The sequence below is a fragment of the Hemibagrus wyckioides genome, linkage group LG28 (assembly GCF_019097595.1).
Source record: "Hemibagrus wyckioides isolate EC202008001 linkage group LG28, SWU_Hwy_1.0, whole genome shotgun sequence".
Classification (NCBI taxonomy): Eukaryota; Metazoa; Chordata; class Actinopteri; order Siluriformes; family Bagridae; genus Hemibagrus; species Hemibagrus wyckioides.
Window position 1 is genome coordinate 13,915,230 of NC_080737.1, and position 19,366 is coordinate 13,934,595.

General features: G+C 40.0%; 1 protein-coding gene across 14 annotated transcripts in view; it reads right to left on the reverse strand.

Annotated features, from left to right (window-relative positions):
• LOC131348355 (RIMS-binding protein 2) overlaps positions 1 to 19,366 on the reverse strand; it is a 91,356-nt gene that overhangs the window by 29,256 nt on the left and 42,734 nt on the right. For 13 of the 14 annotated variants that reach the window (XM_058383202.1, XM_058383197.1, XM_058383195.1 and 10 more), the window contains exons 2-9: positions 13,468 to 13,575; positions 13,173 to 13,301; positions 8,892 to 9,068; positions 7,471 to 7,632; positions 3,145 to 3,309; positions 1,199 to 1,282; positions 428 to 517; positions 172 to 294 (exon numbers count right to left, since the gene is read on the reverse strand). In XM_058383202.1, the coding sequence (XP_058239185.1) occupies positions 172 to 294; positions 428 to 517; positions 1,199 to 1,282; positions 3,145 to 3,309; positions 7,471 to 7,632; positions 8,892 to 9,068; positions 13,173 to 13,301; positions 13,468 to 13,575 (1,038 nt within the window). The remainder of the gene's footprint in view (positions 1 to 171; positions 295 to 427; positions 518 to 1,198; positions 1,283 to 3,144; positions 3,310 to 7,470; positions 7,633 to 8,891; positions 9,069 to 13,172; positions 13,302 to 13,467; positions 13,576 to 19,366) is intronic. The other variant, XM_058383189.1, reaches the window with a different exon arrangement.

Consider the following 19,366-nt stretch of genomic DNA (forward strand, 5'->3'; position numbering starts at 1 on the left):
CACACACACACACACAAACACACACACACACAACACACACGATCAGTATCAATCCATTTGAGCACTCCGAATATTATTGAAACTTTATTATTAGGCTTTAGATAAATGTACAGCCTAGTGTCAGTCTGTCCAGGATTTGTCTGATCTAACCTGCCAGCTACTGAGATTTACCTTTAGGACCTGCTCTAGGTTCTCCAGCTTGGCACGGAGTCTCTGGTTCTCCTCGAGAACTGAACTATACCGAGCGCTCACTGCAGAGAGCTCCTCCCTCAGCTCCTCATTCTCAACCTGAGACTGGACACGAGAGAGAGAAAGAGAGAGAGACAGAGAGAGAAATAAGAAGTATAGAAAAATGTTTGATGCACACCAGTGATACACAATACTGCACAATAGAAAGTCACACACACACACGAGCCGTGCCACTGACCTGCTCAAGCAGCTGAGCCTTCCTCCTGAGGAGTTCAGCCTCCTCTGTTAAGCGCTCATTTTGACCGCGCTCATCCTCAAGCTGGCTCTCCTGTACGTACACACACGATAATCAGCCTGTTTTGTGATTGTGCTCGAGCTTCTCTTGTGAAGATGACTTAGAATCCACCCAGAGATGTTCTGCTATCAAACCAGTGTCTGTCCGTATTTCTTTGTCATATCACGGTCCAGTGGTTGTTAATGTGGTAATCAAGTATTTTTCTTTTTATCTAGCCTATTATTATTACTAGGGGCAATGGTAAATGCTGATATCAAGCCCATTTCTGCTCTCTGAGATGCCCCGTGTGTTTGTTTATAAGCATGTAAAATTTGATGGCGTTATCTTCAACCACGAAAATTCTGTGTAAGGTTATCCAACAGGGGGAAAAACACTGGTCTCAGATTGAAAGCCAACAGAGTCCTGACTAATTTTATATCACACTTGTGGCCATAAAATAATTCATTTGTTTATACTTTAAAATGAAAAATAAGTCGATTTACATTACTGGTTAAAAGGGTTTAACTTTATTTGTGTTGCCGGTGTCTGGGCTAAATACAAATCAGATTTGGACACCCAGTCTTCAAACTGCTGGATCATAGAAATGCCTCAGAAGTATCTGACCTCAGTGATGGTAATGGCAACAAAACAGCAAAAATGTGCTATGAGTTTGTAGAAAGAAAAAAAAAAGTGGTATTCAAATGTTTCTTCACATTCGTCATCGAACATGCTCACCAAATCGAGACATCTCTTCTGCCTCTTCCTTACTTCATGCTCGAGACCCTCACATTCTTTTCTCTTCTTGCTCAGCTCACTTTCCTGTAGCAAAAAAAAAAAAAAAGACTCATAAAATGGTTGTGTCTAATGACATGTTTAGAACATCGCCGAGCATCGTCGACCTGATATCTAGCATTGGATTATGTTATGGATTAAAAAGACGTGCATCGATTCATATGATTGACAGGTGCATTGCAGTACATGCAGGTGGACAAAAAAAGAAAGCCATCGAATTCACTAGCTCTAATTTCTACACTGACCTCTGACATGAGAAGAATTAGAACGCTTAGCACGAAAAAATGAAATGGGGAGCCTGTGCCTATCTCAGGTGTAATTGGGCATCAAGGCAGGATACACCCTGGATGGAATGCCAACCTATCACAGGGCACACACACACATTCAAGACTAGTAGCTAGTCTTTGGACTGTGGGAGGAAACCCACCAAGCACAGGGAGAACATGCAAACTCCACACACACAGTGAGGTGAACGTGCTAACCACTAAGCCACCATGCTGCCGCTTAGCACTGCTTAATTATCCTAATTGCAGCATGGACAGTCTTGGTTAAGCTACGTTCACACATACAATGGTTTTATCTCTGCAAGTCTGCTATGAAGTTGCCAGTAGCTGCTCCTGGTACTGGTTGCCATAGTAATGAGGTTTATCAGCGGGTGGTGCAAATAGCTTTCCACATTCTGCTAAAATGAAACATTCTGGAGGGTGATTTAATATGCTTGTGTGTGAATATATAATAAAATTCATCACTGCATATATGCATCGTATCATATGAGATGAAGGGCAAGCAGTGTGTGTGCTTTGCCACGGATCATGTGCGCTCTATCGTCACTCGTATTGTTAATCGCTGCACCAATTTGATCCCTATCTGAATAAAGTTAATGTTTTCTCAAATCTGTTGTGTCATCGGACACGCCCATATCTACACTCCAGGGTCTCTCGTTGAAAACAAACGGTATCTGGTAGCTGTTTGTGTGAACGCAGCATTAGACTGGGACTGGACTCAGTGGGAACAGTGGATGGACAGAGGAACAAGGAGTGTATCACAAAGAAAGTAACATTTATGATGAAAGTATGACCGACACCAGTGATATGAAATGGCACGTGAGTGTGAAGTCGTCCCAGAAATGGTATTATATGACATAACCTCGTTCAGATGTAGACTGGAGGTGTGGAAAAACTTGACGTTTGGGTCTGCATTAGAACCAGCACGCCAACATTGTAGGAATTTCTGCCTTCCAGACTTTCAAAGACTTTGTTTGCATGTATAACTTTGATAACCATCAAACCACTATAAATAGCCTAAGAACATCTCTAGACCTTTATGTTCAGTCTAAATGTGTGCTAAGAGCGCCTTATCATTCTTCAGCTAGTAAACAACAAATAAAATCTAATAAATAGTCACTTATTTAGTTTAGTAGTTGAACCTGTTCAAATATTCCATCCCATACAAAAACACAAGATAGCTTAGTATCCAGGCTCTAGGGAGCCAAGTCTCATTCTATGTTCCTTAACCGAAGAACCCATTTCAGCTCACCAACTGAGCCCATATGTAACACTTCTTCTCTTTAAAACTCTTTAATATGTTTTTATTTTAAGGATGTTAAGTAGCCTTTTTATTTGACACATATACATTACTGCACAGTGAAATCATATCCCATCTTTGGAGGTTTGGGGTCAGAGCACAGGGTCAGTTATGATGCAGCGCCCATGGAGCAACAGGGTTAAGGGTCTTACTCAACAGTGGCAGCTTTGTAGTGCTGGGGCTTGAACCCTGATCTTCCGATCAACAACCCAGAGCTACCACTGCACCAGACTTTTTAAGACAACACTACACAGTAACAGTAAACTTTTCCCCATTTTTAAACCTAAGCTCGACATTTCTCTCACCAGAAACTCTATACGCTCCTTTTGTGCCTGTTCTTCTGGATGGGTGGAGCTGCTGTCCTGCTCAGCAGTTACTTGTGCGCTAGACTCATCCTTTTCTTCTCCATGAGTTTCCTTCCCCTTAACATGGACTTCATCAGCTACAGGCTGTGGGGTTTCACATACAGCCTGAAAGGAATAAAGAAAAAAGAAAACTCCAGATGCAACAAAAGGTAAAATACAAGAACTGAGTGGTTTACTGGAATGAGAGTCATACTTTGATGACCAGCAGTGAAGGGGGGGGGGTAAAGGGACATCCCCATGCTGAAGCAATTTCACTACTAATTTTAGCACTTTTGGTACATTTAATCTGACAGATTAGCACATACAAGGCATGTTAGGATACTAGACATAGCAGTTATGAATTCTGACTAAAACATTTTCCACATTAGACAGTATCCTGTACTGTACTGTAGGTAATACAATTTATATTAACATTTTTGGCATTTGACAGATCTTATCCAGAGCGACTTACATTACATTACATAAACAAAAAACATAATAGAATAGAATTACTTACTCTTATAGAATTACTCGTTTACTTCAGCAGTTTGCTGACAATTCTAATGATTTATTACAGTATGACATACTTTTTTTTAACATTACATTTAACAATAGGAAACATCCATGAAACGAGTTAGTTCCTATATATTCAGCCGTTATAGATAAACTGAAAGAGCTATAAACAAGCTATAAACAGTTGTTCCATCACCAGCCTCTATTTTCTCTCAAGTTAATAAGACTTTCTAATAAAAACAAAGCTTGCAGTGTTACAGAGAAACCACCGAGTAAGATGATATTCCAGTGGAATAACCAGCATAACTACTGACTGATCCAAAACACTGAAACTGGAGACTCCTTACTAAAAGCTTCATCGTATCGACTTGATTTGATCTGTTTTTAGTTGTCCAAGTAACATCACGATTCTTTTTAAAGTATGTGGACCACACAAATCTGTGAATTAGCTGTTGCTATAGAAACAAGGACCAATTAAGACCAAAATGTTAACTCCATTTTGATCTCTCCCTCACTCTCTCTCTCTCTCATTGAAAACATTATTTAGAGCTAAACCTAAACTCAATGATGGTGTGTAAACCTATCATGGGATGGCTTGATTATAGAGAAGCATTTAATTTCAGTTCACAGTTCAGTTCAGTTCTCTTCTGTTTATCAGCTAACACTAACCTTCAAGCTAGGCTAATTGTGTAGCCATGTCGGTTGTTAGCAAACATGCTGTACGGAGCAGTGCTAAGGCCGGCAGATCGGATGCAGTAGGCCTCGTTTGCCATAAGCACATTGCAGTAATCCCTGTAGGCTACCGAAACGGGTAACTGGATCATTTCTTTTAAAAGCACCTTAATGGATTGGCCCGACTGCCGTTTCCCTTTTCAAATACATATCGATGTGCTGATACTGAGTGTTACATGTTTGCCTGTTGATTCGTGTCATGCCTCGGTGTACAAATTCCCCAGATCTGGCTAAGCTCAAAATCTCAGTGGGTTACATAGCAAAGATTCAGAGTGTTGCTGCTGAATTCAATGTACTTTCCAAAGAAACAGACTTCCTGTATATGTACACACGCACACTCAACCACATAAGTCACTGAGTCTGTGCTGGAAATCATAAATCTATATGACCTGGAAGGTAAATCCACTTAGAGAGGAGCAGATAACTAAACAACGAGATTTAACAACACACAAGCTATCAGTGCATCATTTTTGTTTGCACATTTGCATTAAAAAAACATGCACATATCCTAACCTAATGCTAACACCAACTACGCATAACGCATGCAAGCGACAATGCATCACTGCAAACCAGTGACACACGTGATACACACATACCCTCTTTCCTGTGTGCTGAGAGAAAGGTAGAGCAAGACCCTGAGCAAAGGAGGGTTGGTCAAATCTTTAGTCTGGTCACCGGTTCGGAATCCCAAACCATCCGAAACCCTGTCACCGCTACCACTGCAACAGCCCGGGGATTACTGGACCATACCATTCCATTGTCACAGGGGATTAAAGTACATGCAACCTGGCCCCTTTCTGCACAAGGCATGAGTGTGTGTGTCTGTCACAGATGACCAGATTACCAGTGCTGTCATTCTCATCCAGGCTTTACAGCGGCAGCAGGGACATGGCGAAAAGGGCTGAAAAGTAAACTTAGGTAAAATTGGGCAACACTTACATATATTACTCTTAAACCCAACCTCTATTAGAGGTATTTGCTGGACCTGAGGACAGACTGGTCAGAGTGAAAATACAGGGAAGACTTGTTCTAAGGTTTTGGGTCCAAATCTAGGGTAGAAACAACAAATCAAAACTACCCCTTGGTACGAAAAGCAGTTTGTTCAATTCAATTTCAATTAATTTATTTGTATAGCACTTTTAACAATAGACATTGTCTCAAAGCAGAGAGCCAGCTATAATACAGCCTCCCTGGAGAGCAGAGGATTAAGGGCCTTGCTCAAGGGCCCAGCAGTGGCTGCCAAGTAGTGCTGGGGCTTGAACCCCCAACCTTCTGATCAGTAACAAAGAGCCCAATCAACCACTGGCCAAACTCACTGGTTTTGTTTGCTGGCTGTGGTCCATCAAGAGATTTTAAATAATCATGAGCTTTATTAGTAGCTGTTTGTGCATGAATTCATTTCACTATGATCTCTCTGCTTGAAATAATTTTCGTAGTGGTACAAAATGTACCGAAACCTTAACTTAAATTGATCATTTGATGATTGTGCTTTTGAAATACAGCAAAGATTTGCACATTTTATCCAAACAGGTAGTTTGTTTAACCCACAGCACTGTTGACTTCTTGAAGACCAGGTTTATTTTAACACTCTCATTTCTAACATACGATCATTTCTTTAGTACCAGCTCCTTCAGAGAGACTTTTCCAAATAATCTAAACCGATAAAACTTTAACTAAGAAAAAACCCATCCCATGTTGATATGGGGCAGATTTCTTTGAAGGAAATCTCTTCAGGTAAAGGGAACGACTTGTTAAAGCTGATTTAACGATAAATGACAACAGGAAGTAACTTCCCACAGCATTAAAAAATAACTAGACACTGATTAATATTATGAGGTGTCATTCTTCAGTTCACTGAAAATCGTAAATGTTTCCACGCTCGCTCCACTTCATGTTGGGCCTCACTGCACAACCCCTCACTGAATATTTTCCTATAATCACACACTCTGTTGTGGGTTTTTTTCCACATTTCATGAAGCACAGCTAGTTTCCAGACTCATAGTTTGTGGTTAACAAATAGCACCTAGTGAGAGTCTGGAAAAAAAAAAAAAAAATAAAGCAACGTAATGTATGTATGAAACTGTGGTAAGTTATGTAGCAAGGCTATGTGCATATCTCAATCCCTTTACTTTAGCCCACACACTCTTTATCTCTGTCTTTCTCTGGCTTAAGTTCAACAGTCAGCTCATTAGGCAGTGTAGCAGATGATGGCCTAGTCCATTATGTAAGAGCAGCAAACAGCATTTATATCAGTTTAAACACACACTAAGCTCTTACTAAACCTAAACACACACACACACACACACACACACACACACTGAACTGCCTGTATGCACTTTAACACCCTCTCATTAACACTGAGTACAAATGTGCTGTGTAATAATCACTCTGCTATTATGGTCAGAGTAAAACTGCTCAGTAATAATCACACTGTGGCAGTGCTGGAGCTGAGCAGTGCACAAGAGCAACTCTATCCTGTGACCTAAACAGAAAAATCAGAGGAAAAAAAAAACATTCAGAGATCTCAGATAAGCTGCTTCAGAGCTTAGTAGACATACAGGGAGAAGATGGAGAAGTGACCGCCCCTTGTGGTCATTATTGCTGGCACCGGCTTCTTAAAAAAATAAAATTAAATAAATTTTTTTTTTAAAATAAAATATATTTATTATAATTCTATTTGTTAAATAAATAAATTATAAATAATAATAAAATATATTAAAGTAAAATAAAATAAAATATAATAAACATCTGCCATGTAAATAGTGACCTGCACTTTCCCTGGGATTTTTTGTTCTTCTGGGATTTTAATTTTGTTCTTGGGTTTTTTTTTTTTTTTAATGACCCGGATGAATCAGCTATGCTCTCGGAAATACAGCAGTCTAGTGTTCCCTTATCTAAGTTTGAAGGTTTACAATTGCTTAAGTAGCAAAAGATATTTTTTTTGTACATATTTGTTGACTGAGGCCTACTTAGAACTAAAATGGTGCTATGAAGAGCCACATGGGGGAGCTCTAGAGTTTAAAAAAAAAACCCTGCTCTTACGGGTGCCTCTTTTTGTTCTGGCTCTTTCTCGGCTTCTCCGGTTGAGCTCTGATCCCGGGTCGAGCTGACCGAGAGCTGTCTCTGCAGACGCAGCACCTCCTTCTGAGACTCCTTCAGCAACCGCTCAAACTCCGCCGCTCCTGCCGGACCAGGAGCAGCCTGCTGAGAGAAAGAGAGAGAGAGAGACAGAACAGACAAGATAAACAGACACAAATAGTCACAGAGAGAAAGATACAGCGAGACAGATGGAGAAAGATACAGAGAGACAGACAGACAGAGGCAGAGAAAGACAGACAGACACAGAGGGACAGACAAACAGACACAGATAGTGACAAAGAAAGATACATCAAGACAGATGACGAAAGATACAGAGAGACAGACAGACAGAGGCAGAGAAAGACAGATAGACACAGAGAGACAGATAAACAGACACAGATAGTGACAGAAAGAAAGATACAGCCAGATAGATGGAAAAAGATACAGAGAGACAGACAGATAAGCAGAGAAAGACAGATAGATACAGAAGGACAAATAAACAGACACAGATAGTGACCGAGAGAAAGATACAGACAGACAGATGGAGAAAGATACAGAGAGACAGACAGACAGAGGCAGAGAAAGACAGATAGACACAGAGGGACAGATAAACAGGCACAGATAGTTACCAAGAGAAAGATACATCAAGACAGACGGAAAAAGATACAGAGAGACAGACAGATAGGCAGAGAAAGACAGATAGACACATAGGGTCAGATAGACAGACACAGATAGACATAAAAAGAAAGATACAGTGAGACAGACAGAGAAAGATACAGAGAGACAGAAAGACAAAGACAGACAGATAAATGGATATAAAAAGAAAGACAGACAGACCGAAACAAATAGAAAGACACATTAGAAACATAGATAGATAGATAGATAGATAGATAGATAGATAGATAGATAGATAGATAGATAGATAGATAGATAGATAGATAGATAGATAGATAGATCCACCTTAAAGCATACTGTTCTGTAACTAAGCCTAAAATAACAGGAGAGGTATTTAACGAGTGATCTCAAACGGCTTTATTGCCACCATTTGGAACTTCCATAATGTCTTTTTGAAGCTGAATAAGCTGTATAACTGTAATTTAGTGGATGTGTAATGCCCAATCTTTTCCACAAGGGGGCAAACCAAGACAAAGTCAAAAAGAAAGTCTAACAAGAAAATTAGTTTGCTTATCAATATTTATATTCAGTATAAAGATTCACAACACAGTTTATTTGATATAGCTCCAATTATTAAACTTATCATCATATCGTAATTAATGATGAATGACGAAAGTAGCAGCAACACTGGGAAACTTTTCTTAGGAACCATGAAGGGGGAAAAAAAATTTCCATAAAGGAAGTGTGCATGAATTATCTACGTGGCGTACTTTATCCTGTCCTATCCTGGCCTTCAGCTGACGGCACTCATGCTGCAGTGCGGCAATCTCCTTGTCTTTGGAGAGGAGTGTGTCTGCGTGCTGTGCCAGGTCTCGTGCCCGCTGCCTAGCAAACGCTCTCTTGTACTGCTCTACAGTGCCGGGCTTCATGGGGATGGGGGCATTCACCTGCATGGAAAAGCAGACAGAAATTGACACATATCAACATCATGGTGATTTTATTGGCATTTATTACTAGTATGAAATAAGTACCGTAGTGTCCTGTCAATCAAAGTTTGACAAAGTCCTAAGAGTAAGAATAGAATAATAGAGCTAAACAACAACTTATGGAACTAGCATTTATGAGCATAAATAACCTTTTCCTGATGTTTAAAGGATTCAGTTTTGTAGCTCAAGCTTATCTCACTGATCTCCTGAAGCAGTACTGTCCATTCTGAGGACTTGGGTCAGCTGAAGCAGGCCTTCTAGGGCAGCTTAGTGATTAAGGCATTGCACTACTGATTGAAAGGTTGTGAGTTTGAATCCCCAGTGAAGCTGTCACTGCTGGGCCCCTGAGCAAGACCCTTAACTCTCAGTTTTTGATAAATTGTAAGTTGCTCTGGATACGGGCGTCTGTGAAATGCCAGACATGTAAATTTATCGATCACAGCTCCCAAAATGGAAGATTTGTCTTTCACCAGCAAACTGTCTCCTGATTCAAATGCCTCCATTTCTAAGAACACTTATATACACACACATACAAGCACTCCAAAGATTACACTCTTTCCTCTTTCAGGGAACCGTTAGGCTTTAATACAAACTTCGTCATGTTTTATCTGAAAGGTTTACTCAGAGCTGCAGAAAATACTCTAAAAAATGCAAGCATTAAGACGCAGGAAAACAGACAGATAGAAAAACACTGAAACTACTGCACATAAATTGGAAGCTAAGCTTAGCTACCTTGTTAAGAACAAATACTCCAGTAGATTTAAAGTAAAATGCTAGATAAAATATAGCCAAAAATCAGGATATTTAAATTTTTAAATATTAAAATGTTAAGAGACATATAAAAAACTGAAACAGACAGACAGCTCAACTTAGATTCGAGCAAATGACACACATACAGGACACGTAAAATGAGTCCAACAGTAAAGGTTCATTGCAGAATTTAGCTGAGTAATGCTAACTATACGCCTTATTGCTAAAAGCAAATACACAAGACAAATACATGTCTTGAAAATTAAAATAAAACAGCCAGACATATTGTATACAACCTGTGTGAATGTAGTAAGCTTTATGAGGAGGAGTAGCTTGTTTACTTTAGCATAATATGATAGCTTAGCTCAATGCAGCCATCCTGATCCTCAGTAGCAGGTTTTACAACAAAAATCTTGCATTTAATTCATTTGAAAATAGAAAATTAATTATTAACAGTATGTTTTGATCTGTTAACACTGTATTAATCAGATCAATAACATGATTTACGTGAAGAGTTGAATATGAGGTAAATTAGCGAGCTAGCTAAACCGACATACAACTGTCAACTGTTGAACCAAATACACATCACCACAGCTAGCTCACACGCTCACTTATAGGCAGATAAGGAACATGAGATTCTACTTGCAATTGAATTAATCGCGGTTGAAAGGGTTTCTAAAATTATGAACCCCCTACTTTGTGTGACTGGAAGTGTGTAGTCGAAATAGACACACGGAAGGGTGCGAGTGTAACAGGTGCTGTGTAATAATAGGCCACCGATCTGCGCGGCCACCAGAGAGCAGACAGGTGGCTGTTCAGGACAGGAGGCCTTTTGGAATAGGGTTACTACACCACACACACACACACACACACACAAACACACACACAGAGCATGTCACGGTCACCCCTTTCTCCTGTACCTGTCTCTGTCTTTCATCCCATCTCTCTCCTTTCACACACACACACACACACACACACACATGGAGGTCGAAGGTGTTTGTCCCCTGCACTGAAAGCTGGTCAGGATATTAGACAGGAACCTAACCTAACAGGAACCGAACCTAACCTAAACGAGTACGTTCCCCCTAAGAATCCCACTCAACTTATGGTTTTGTCAGCTGTCCTTTTGTCAAAGCTGTGCTTTGCCTGGATGATGTGTGTTTAATCTACCTACCTTTCGTTTCTCCTCTAAAGGCATTTTTGTGCAAAAGAGAGCAAAAAAATGTACCATCATTAGATCCGCCACTGTATTTCACACCTCAGTCACTGCTGAGGCTGTGTCATGAACATGTCAGTGAAGCAGGTGTAAACATATCTGCTTAACTAGAGAGCAAATCTATTTAAACCATTAAGGGACCCAAAACAGATTATTTGATATTAAGAAAGGAACAAAGCTCAACAGCACCACCAGTGGTTTTAAGAAAAATACACAGAATGGTATTCAGTGGTTAAGGTGTTGGACTGATCGGAAGGTTGTGACTTCGAATCCCAGGTCCACCAATCTGCCACTGCTAGGTGCCTAAGCAAGACCCTTAACCAGTTATATAAAAATGAGATCTGCCAAATGCCGTAAATGTATGAAGAGATTATGTTCCACTGATTCATGGTATAAGTCTGGGCTAGAAAGAAATCAGCCAAAGCCTCGCCTTGCCATTCCGTTCTGTGTTTGTTTCTAGTGGTGCTGTTGAGCTTGGTTTCTTTCTTAACAGGAAATAATCTGGATTTGGAAGCCAAAAATGAAACCTTTATAGTTTAAGGTTTAATAGTGAGCTAGCTCGTTTAAACCAAATTACCATGTTTCCTATGAAATAGCATCTCATGTGGAATAACAACTAATACTCACACACAACCTTAACTTAGTCTGTAATATCCAATGCCTTGATAAGAAAGATCGAGTGACTTTCAGACGGTTTGTAGTCCCGTTCATTAAAGAACTGAGACTGAGACTGAGAAGCAGCGGTCTCTGCTCAGCTGGGAGCGCTTGTGCTGAAAAACAGATCAATGGCCAGATGTCAGTCTCTCGGAATAAAAGAGAACATAAAGAAGAGCGCTGGGGTTTGAAGGACTGTGCAACTTTGTGCAATTTTCTGTGCTTAAAAGTGCTTCAAGCGTCCTAGATCTTTGCATACTTGCAGCATTTCATTACAACCCCATTCCATCACATGCTGCTCTTGTGCTCAGGCTCAATTAGTTGGTTAATCAGGATCATCAGATTGTGGCTGGGAATAAATTTAAAGAAAAAGAAAAAATTTTAATACTCTCTTCTGAAAACGAGCAATCTGGACAATAAATAACTTGTGGTGTAAGATCAGGGAAAGTTCAGCATGGTACTGTCCCAATTCACGGTGTGGCTACTATTTTCGGATACTACGATATCCATAACTGGAACAGCTTTAGATGTCCGTAGATTTAGTAAGATTTAGAATATTATATCATTTATATACCAATCAGGGATAAGATTATGAGCAGTGAGGGGTGAAGTGAATAACACCGATGATCTCCTCATCATGGCACCTGTTAGTGGGTGGGATATATTAGGCAGGAAGTGAACATTTGGTCCTCAAAGCTGATGTGTTAGAAGCAGGAAAAATGGGCAAAGTTTGACAAAGGGCCAAATTGTGATGGCTAGACCACTGGATCAGAGCATCTCTAAAACTGCAGCTCTTGTGGGGTGTTCCCAGTCTGCAGTGATCAGTATCTATCAAAAGTGGTTCAAGGAAGGAACAGTGGAGAACTGTTGACAGGGTCATGGGCGGTCAAGGCTCACTGATGCATGTGGGGAGCAAAGGCTGGCCCGTGTGGTTTGATCCAATGGGGCTGCATAGCCGCAGACCAGTCAACCAGCCGTGCTGACCCCTGTGCACCGCTGAAAGCGCCAACAACGGCCACGTGAGCATCAAAACTGGACCACAGAGCAATGGAAGAAGGTGGCCTGGTCTGATGAACTTGCCCTCCAAATTCCCTAGCTCTCAATCTAATCAAACATCTGTGGGATGTGCTGGACAAACATGTCCAATCCATGGAGAACTTAAAGGATCTGCTGCTAACATGTTGGTGCCAGATACAACATCACACCTTCAAGGATCTAGTAGAGTCCATGCCTTGATGGATCAGGGCTGTTTTGGCAGCAAAAGGGGGACCAACATAATATTAGAATATAAGGTCATAATGTTATGCCTGCACGGTGTAGGTGCTTTAATCTAAACATGATGGATTTCCTTTGTATGAAATGATTTAGGGTTCTACTACAGGGGTCTTGGAGTAATAGTACAAGCAAGTGTGTGTGTGTGTGTGTGTGTGTATGCATGTGTATACCACTTTAAGATTGGCCTCCTGCAGTTTGTGTGCCCTCTCCTCCAGACGCTTAGCGATGACGGCCAACTCGGCATTTTTCCTCCTCAGCCTCTTTACCTTGTCCTCCGTCTCAGGACAACTGCTCTTACGCTAAGAGTGAGGGAGAAAGAGAAAGACAGAGAAAAGACACAGACAGAACAAAACAACTGCACCACTGTAGGAGACACGGGATGAGAAATTATATATTCAGTTATTTATTTCCCTGTTGGCTAAACATCCATTCGGACTGAACCGTCCAAACTGCTCTGACTCTTACCAGGAGGCTGTTCTCCTCTCGGAGCGTGGACACGGTCTTCTCCAGATCCTCCAGCGCTCTCAGCAGCTCTGAGTTCTGTCGAACTAGACAGTCGTAATCTGTGCCGTTCTGCATGAGAGGAAAAAAGATCGAAATACAAATATTTATGTTTCTTTTAATGCACTGCTGAAAAATCTTCCATTAGGTTCAAAATGTCTTTTAATGGGATAAGGACAAAAAATCTTTCATAGTAGGAACACACACACACACACACAGTTGGACCATGCTGAAAGTAACAGCTTTCCCCTCATCACTTATTATAATATAATTTGTAAGACTTCTTACAATTTCACATCCGTTTTTTCCCCCACTTTTCTTTCCATTTTTTGTTCTAATTGAGCATTGGTGAGGTTTCCAAGATTTAAATCAATGAATTGGACTCTTATCACACTTCTGCGTCCAGAATCATGGTGTGTATGCATCTGTGTGTGTACATGTTCATGTGTATATGTGCCAGTGCCAGCTGGAGCAGAGGGATCTCCCTGCCCTCTAGTCCCCAATGGGCAACAGAACGGAGAATAAACTTACAGATACACAGACACACTTAATTAGAGCTCTGTGGCCAAAATAGGACTGTTAGGAGAAATTTCAGAGTTTTAATACTGCAATCTTGCCTGTGATATTTTCAAGAAAAATAAAAATAAAAAAATCACATTATATTTTAGAGCTTTTAGATTTGGGCTACAGCTATTTTTAAGATCCCAATTTCTTTAATTTTTTTTTTTTTAACCGAATTAACTTTATTACATTTATTTTCAATTTTAACTTCTTAAATTAATTCTACTTTTAAGCAATTTTACTGCGGCGATGTCTACAAGTTTATGAAAATGAGAAGCTCATTTTTGCATCAATTTATTTCAATTCAGCTCCTATTTTTTTGATAATATTAAACAAAAAACAACAACAACAAATTAAATAAAACAAAAACAAAAAAAAAACAACCCCCCTCACCGAAAAAAAAAAAAAAAATCCAGATTTTAATCCAAAATCGGTCACTGTAGTAGGACGAGATTACAAGCACAAGATGAGAAGTAGAAGTGAATCCAACGCAAAATATCTTTTACAATGTCTGAAACCTTGCTATTTCTTTTTATATGCAAACTGATTTTGATGACTAAATTCATGAAGGATGAATGCACAGGTGTTCCTATTAAAGTGGACAGTGTGTGGTGGAGTGTATGTGATAATGTGAGCTTATATAGTGGTTTTGGAGGAGATCTTGGATTCAGCAATACCTGTATCAGAGGATTAGATTTGGGAAAATAACCTAATCTAAAATTCTGTTCCTCTCGCATGTTACAAACAGAACCCAATTTTCAGCATCATTTACGTGATATGGAAACCACTACTAATGTTCACTCAGTCTGTTGCATTGTATAATTATAGCCTCGTTAATATCTGACTGCATTTGAATAATAAATAAACGCAATTAAAGTTTGAATGCTTTTTTTAAAGCATCTATTTATTTGGAACAGACTGCAGTATCTCTCGCTTCCTCACAGTGAGCCAAATCAAGAGCCGTATCACAAACCCAAATTAATTAAACCCACTGAAAAGTCCTTGATCATGTGCCCACAATGCCAGACTTGTGCTTGTGATAGCCATTGTGTCTGGCCTAGAGGTCATTAGAAACCCTAACATCTGCCTCTTTTAGTCTAATGATCAACCAACAGCCGCGTTGCCTATTAAAAAAAAAAAAATAGCTAGGCTCAATCCACACAGGCCACAAAGCCTGCCAAAGGTGGAGGAGATGAAGATGGAGATGAGGCGGGCAGCGTCATGCCAGCGTCAGACACAACCTGGCATGAACACCGCTGTGCAATCAGGATCAACCTCCAGTGCTCACTTTTCCTGATGATTAGTGTGATTACGACTTCATGAAGCGGCACAATTTTGGTAAACATGGTTATACTGTAGCTGTGTCTCTTTTTGCTAGCAGTCTGAAAACGTACAAACTGTCTGGTTTCACATGAAGATTTAAAATGAATATACTGTAACAAAATGAGTGTAAAAATGATTGTATTCAATTATTGCAATAAATTAAATTATTGTATTAAATTATTTAAAGTATTATTCTATTCTATTCTATAATATTATTTTATATTATATTTAATATTTAATTTAATTTAAATTATTGTATTAAATTATTGTATTAAATTATTTAAAATATTATTATATTATATTATATTATATTATATTATATTATATTATATTATATTATATTATATTATATTATATATTTATTTTAATTTAATTAGTTTAATGTCGACTTTAAGTTTTTGAATTCTGTCAGTAGTGTTGCCAGATTTTGATTTTTCAGCCATGAGCAGATTCTATTTTCCCCGCTTGATCAATGAGATCAAAGTTCCGTGAGACAAAAAGTTCGGCTGGAGGATTTTATTCAAGGCAAACAGTAAGTGAATAATCTGTGTAAAGTGTATTAGGTTCCACATGCATATTGAACACGAGTGGTTGTGATTATGAAAAAATGTACAAATCTAGTACACTTGAGGGATTTTCACACCGAAGGTTATCGTGTTTCTGAAAAAAAAACAAAAAAAAAAAACCCACACACATTTAAGAGGAATGTTTCACGTTCGGAATTGCGAAGTAGGGTTAGCACCGCTTTTTACCTGGCGTTGAGGAAATCCAGCTCTGAAGCAGGGTTAGGACTGCTTTTACGTTGTTAACCCTGCATTGTGTTTCCAAATAGATACTGTTAGAATGCTTGGCAACAGACAACTAATCAGAAATCAAACATATCAGGTGAACACCAGGACGTAGCGATGCTTTACGGTAGCGTCGAGCGGCAAAATGCTGAAAATCAGGGTTATTGTTAGGGGAAAGTTTATGGTTAGAGGGTTAGGGGTTTGCGAGAGGGAAATATGCGACAGGGAAAAATTTGCGGGTGTTGGATATCGACACTCATCGGGTCGACTGAGAGACAAAGCTAAAAAGGCCATAAAAGTTTAGACTTGGTTGGAAAAACTTGGTTGCAGAAAGCTTTTTTTATCCTCACTGAAGTGAAAGCTTGAGACAAGCAGTCATGTGCTGTATCGATCCAGTCACATGACAAATATGCAAATAAGAACATTAAACCAAGAGCTACAGTTTTGGAGATGCTCTGATCCAGTCGTCTAGCCATCACAATTCGGGCCTTGGTCAAACTCACGCTTGTCCATTTTTCCTGCTTCTAACACATCAACTTTGAGGACAAAATGTTCACTTGCTGCCTAATATATCCCACCCACTAACAGGTGCCACTTATCCTACTCAGGTCACCTGGACTCTATCCCTGGGAACAAAGCGAGGGACACCATGGACAGGGTTCCAACCCATCACTGGGCACAACCACATATAATTTAGAGCTGCCAATCAACCTACAACATGTCTTTGGAGCAGGGGAGGAAACTGATGTACCCAGTGGAAATCCCTGAAGCACCGGGAGAACACGTAAGCTCCATGAACACATGGCGGAAACTGGAATCGAACCCCCAACCCCGGAGCTGTGAGACAAACATGCTAACCACTAACCCACCATGACAAAGATACATCTCTGTAAATAAAGCTTTAATGAACCACCATTTAGAGCCAAGAACCTTTTCTCTCAGGGCTCTGTTTTGGACACCTGGGAAATCTATTTAGCAACACACTGTGTCTTGGCTACGGCATGGAGTTTGACACAGTCGATGATGTGTGTAATATATAATCCAGTAAACCCATCATGCTGCTCATATAGTAATCACAAGGAGCTGGAGAAAATGTAAACAACCCATATTACTCACTCTGTCTCCGCCCTAAAAGTTCTTTCTTCCTTTAAATGCCCTTGCTTTTAGTATATTCGGAGGATATTGATGTCTTTCTTTGTTTAAAAGGCTTTGCTTTTAGTATATTCGGGGGGGGGGTAATCGTGTGTCCGATACGATGACTGAGAAGAAAACAAATCTGTATTTGAGGGCTAATCCGTACAAGGACGAAAGGGCGTTGTGTAGATCGGAGCAGCGGGAAAAAAAGATGAGGAATGATGAAGCTGTCTGCGTGTGGAGGCTGTTCATTTGCATATTCCATTACACACAGATTTAATTTGGTCGATACCCAGACCTTAAACATTAAGGTTTTTAAGGGAACACACACACACACACACTGTGTAGTGTTCATTTAATGGAAAATTCAACTTGTCCATAACCTCGAAAATTATTATTATTTCTTATTAAACAGAACTTTTTTTTTAGAACTGATAAATTTGTTGTTTGATTTTATAGATAGAAAAAAAGGAGGCCACTCCTGCAAAAGACACAACACACACACACACCCCTCAATTACAGCCTGGCTGTCATTAATCCCTCTGAACGCTCAGCACACAGCTCTGTAATGACTCAGGAGGGGAAACACATTTTGTCCTTCAGCTCTCAGGGGGGCCATCAGTCACAGGCAACACTAACACACTGCCTCCAGCAACACACACACACACACACGGCTATAAAACTTGTTCTATTCTAAAGAAATATGTCTCTCCCGAGACCGGCATCTTCACCTGCTCTACCCGTTCTCTACAATTCACACTCACACACTTCACACCTTTATATCCTCTATATCATCGACCCCTGAGTTTCAAAATGATGGAAACATATATTCAAATTCTACTATGTATTGTGTGTTGAAATATACTGGTCACATTTATTTTACTGTAACAGCGTGGTTCAGACGGTATAGTTCAACTACAAGGCCGTTTCTATAGCAACCGCTCGCTCGCTTGAACAGTGTACACGATGCGTAATCTCGTGCCTAATAATAATTACTGCGTTCATGATAACTTAACATCATGGTTTTGGCCTTCGGGGACATTTAAGCTAGAGATCATGTTTGTCTTGGGTTAGCAACAATTCACTCAATGTTGCTGTTTTTGCTCAACGCATATCTGCCACCAACTGCTGCTATTACAGAAGTGTGTATGTTTACAAGGACCCTCTTATTACAATCCTCTTATTTTTGCACAACGTACTGAATAATGTACTGTATGTGTACTGGTCTGTGTTATTATGTGTATCTGTCATGTAGTGTTTTGTATTGTACAGTCTGTTTGCACTAGGCTACACACGATGCACTTTAGGACAATCTATCTATCTATCTATCTATCTATCTATCTATCTATCTATCTATCTATCTATCTATCTATCTATCTATCTATCTATCTATCTATCTATCTATCTATCTATCTATATGTGTCTGTCTCTCTCTATCTGCCTGTCTGTCTCTCTTTGTCTGTCTCGCATTATCTGCCTGCCTGTCTGTCTCACTCTATCTGCCTGTCTCTTTCTCTCTCTATCTGCCTGCCTAACTGTCTCCCTCTCTATCTGTCTTCCTGTCTCTCTCTATCTGCATGTCTGTCTGTCTCTCTCTCTATCTGTCTATCTCTCTCTCTATCATGCCTGTCTGTCTTTCTCTTCATCTGCCTGTCTGTCTTTCTTTGTCTGTCTCGCTCCATCTGCCTGCCTGCCTGTCTCTCTTTCTATCTGCCTGTCTGTCTCCCTCTCTATCTGTCTCTCTCTCTCTCTATCATGCCTGTCTGTCTTTCTCTTCATCTGCCTGTCTCTCTCTCTATCTGCCTGTCTGTCTTTCTTTGTCTGTCTCGCTCTATCTGCCTGCCTGCCTGTCTCTCTTTCTATCTGCCTGTCTGTCTCCCTCTCTATCTGTCTCTCTCTCTCTATCTGTCTGCCTGTCTCTCTCTCTATCTGGCTATCTCTCTCTCTATCATGCCTGTCTGTCTTTCTCTTCATCTGCCTGTCTCTCTCTCTATCTGCCTGTCTGTCTATTTGCCCGTCTCTTTGTCTGATTCTATCTCTGTCTGTCTCCCTCTTTA